The 2,518-nt window shown below is 60.3% G+C and overlaps 1 protein-coding gene across 1 annotated transcript; it reads right to left on the minus strand.

Moving 5' to 3' along the window:
* Positions 1-541: 541 nt before the first annotated feature.
* On the minus strand, positions 542-2,167 carry LOC104527988 (cathepsin K-like; the record flags this gene model as incomplete). The annotated part of the gene is given in 8 exon segments (XM_010171856.2): positions 542-641; positions 733-838; positions 955-1,120; positions 1,191-1,385; positions 1,387-1,425; positions 1,496-1,651; positions 1,770-1,892; positions 2,041-2,167. Coding segments are annotated over 8 exon segments (1,012 nt in total), but the record flags the coding sequence as incomplete, so codon positions are not given.
* Positions 2,168-2,518: the final 351 nt, after the last annotated feature.

Here is a 2,518-nt window from a genome sequence, read left to right on the forward strand (position 1 = left end):
ATGGGATCAGGACACGGAACAAACCAGCCCAAGCGTTTATTTCCTATGATGTTTATTTTAAAAATAAAGTTGGACTGTTCCCTGCAGCCCCCACGGGGATGCAGGATGGGGGGAGATGGATCCGCGCTCTCCGTGGGGAATATTCCACCTGTACCGGATTCCCTATGCATCCGCATTCCCAGTGGAGGCAGAGACCAGCGTAGGACCTGTTTGCAACAAGCATCTCCAAACGGATCAGACTCTGGATTGGGCCAAGCCCAGCCCCGAGTGTCTGTAACCCCGGGAAGGCAGAATCTGGTACACGTGGTGCCAGCACGGCAAAGGAATCCCGAGAAAAGAGAGTTGGGAATTTCATGGCACCGTTCATCTGCAGCTGGGGGGGAGGGGGAAAAAAACTCTCCCAGGGGAGATTTCTCATGGGGAAGCAGAGATCATCCCTGGAGCGATGTCAGCTACGGAGACCGGGAGTTTGAACAGAGGGAAGTGGGGAGAGCGGACGGACACGGCCCGGGAACACGGCCCGGGAGCGTGCCAGGAGCGCTCACATCTTGGGGAAGCTGGCAAGGTTGGCGATGCCGCAGGCGTTGTTCATGTTACGTGCCAGGAGGACGTAGCCCTTGTTGCCCCACTCCTCACCCCAGCTGTGGGGAGAAAAGGCAGAGCCTGAGCCACTGGCAGAGCCACCGGTAAAGCCTGACCCGGTGAAACGCAGCCCCGCTGTCCCCACCGTACCTGTTCTTGATGATCCAATGCTTGGTGCCCTTCTGCGTGCCGTAGCCCACCGCCAGCACCGCATGGTTGATGTTTTCAGCGTTGCAGCTCTCATCATAGTACACACCTGGGGGACAGGATGGACGGTTACACTCAGGATAACCCCCCCCGGCTGGGCCTCAGTTTCCCCAAGCTACCCCGCAGCCGCCAGTAGGCACCTGAGGAGGTTCCCCAGCCCCTCACCACGGCTGTAGAACTGGAAGGAGGGCAGGCTGGCATCGATGCCCACAGAGATGGGTCCAATCCTGGCCACCGCTCTCTTCAAAGCCTTCTCATTCCCTTCAGGGATTTCGCGGTAGCCGCGGCATTTGGCCGCTTTCCCAGTAGGGCTGTACATGCAGCTCTCGTCCTGTGTGGGACCAGCAAGGTCAAGGTGAGATGGGGATGGGAGGATGGTCAGTGGGGGAGAAGATGGAGACCTGATCACCCCCCTCCCAGCCGATGTAGGGGTAGGCATCCTCCGAGTCGATGCCGCGGTTCTGCCGGACGTACTCGAAGGCGTTGGTCATGTAGCCGCCGCCACAGCCGTCGTTGTTGGCCACACAATCCACCAGGTTTTGGGGGCTGAGGGACAGCAGCTTCCCCATCTTCCGCTTCAGCTGCCCCTCCAATCCCACCCACTGAGCTGAAAGCCCAGCAGGAGCCACACTGGCCCTGTGGGGACACAATGGGTGACACCAGGGTGCCACTCCGTTCTGGGAACCCCCAGGAGCACCCTGCTTACCTGGTTCTTGACGGGTGTCACGTAGCCTTTCCTCCTCCAGTCCACAGCAGCCGGGGCTCTCTCAGTCCAGTCAGGGACGTAGAGGGTCTCATTGCGGCGTGGGTGGCCACGAGGCACTTTCAAGCCCGTCATTGTCCTCACCACCTCCTCGCTGGTCTGGGGAAGGACCCAGGGGTGGATGAGTGCAGCCCTTGGGCTGGGGGGCAGAGCAGCGCCCAAGGGTGCTCAGTTCCCCTCTCAAATAGCCCATAAATGTCCCTGCGGTGATGCTCACCATGTCACCCAGGTGGTTCATGGCCAGCTCGAAGGTGTGGACGCCCAGCGCGTGCTCCAGGTTGTGGCTGGTGTTGTACTTAAGGTTCTTCTCCCAGATCAGCCTCCGCGTCACCTCATCCGCCTGCACCACGGGGTGAGACAGCACTGAGAGGAGGGATCCTGCCCATGACCCCACCACCACCACCATGGGGACACCCCCAAGGACACCAGCACCATGGGGACATCACCAGGGTTGTCCCCAGTAACCCTCCCGCGGGGCTCTGCCGTACCTCGCCGTTGTACTGCTTGCGATAGGTTTTCTTCCATAGGTCCCACTGGGCGTCCAGCTCCGGCTCAGGGTGCAGCTGGGCCACTGTCGTGGGGACCAGCAGGGCCAGCAGCGTGGGCCACCACATCCTGGGGAATGGGGACAAAGACTGAGCCTGGGAGAGCTGGATGGGGAATGGGACCCTGTGCCCATGACTTTGTCCGGCTATAGGGGACTGGGACCCCACACAAATCCCAGTACTGGGCTATAGGGGACTGGAACCCCACATCCATCCCAGTACTGGGCTATAGGGGACTGGAACCCCACATCCACCCCAGTACTGGGCTATAGGGGACTGGAACCCCACATCCATCCCATTTCCAGGTTATGGGGACCCCCTGCACCCCATTACTGAACCACGAGAGATGGGGACCCCACACCCACCCTGTTAATGGGCTGAGGGAGACCAGAACCTCGTACCCACCCCATTAACAGCCTAT

The sequence above is a fragment of the Antrostomus carolinensis genome, unplaced genomic scaffold (genome assembly GCF_000700745.2).
Source record: "Antrostomus carolinensis isolate BGI_N321 unplaced genomic scaffold, ASM70074v2 scaffold36077, whole genome shotgun sequence".
Classification (NCBI taxonomy): Eukaryota; Metazoa; Chordata; class Aves; order Caprimulgiformes; family Caprimulgidae; genus Antrostomus; species Antrostomus carolinensis.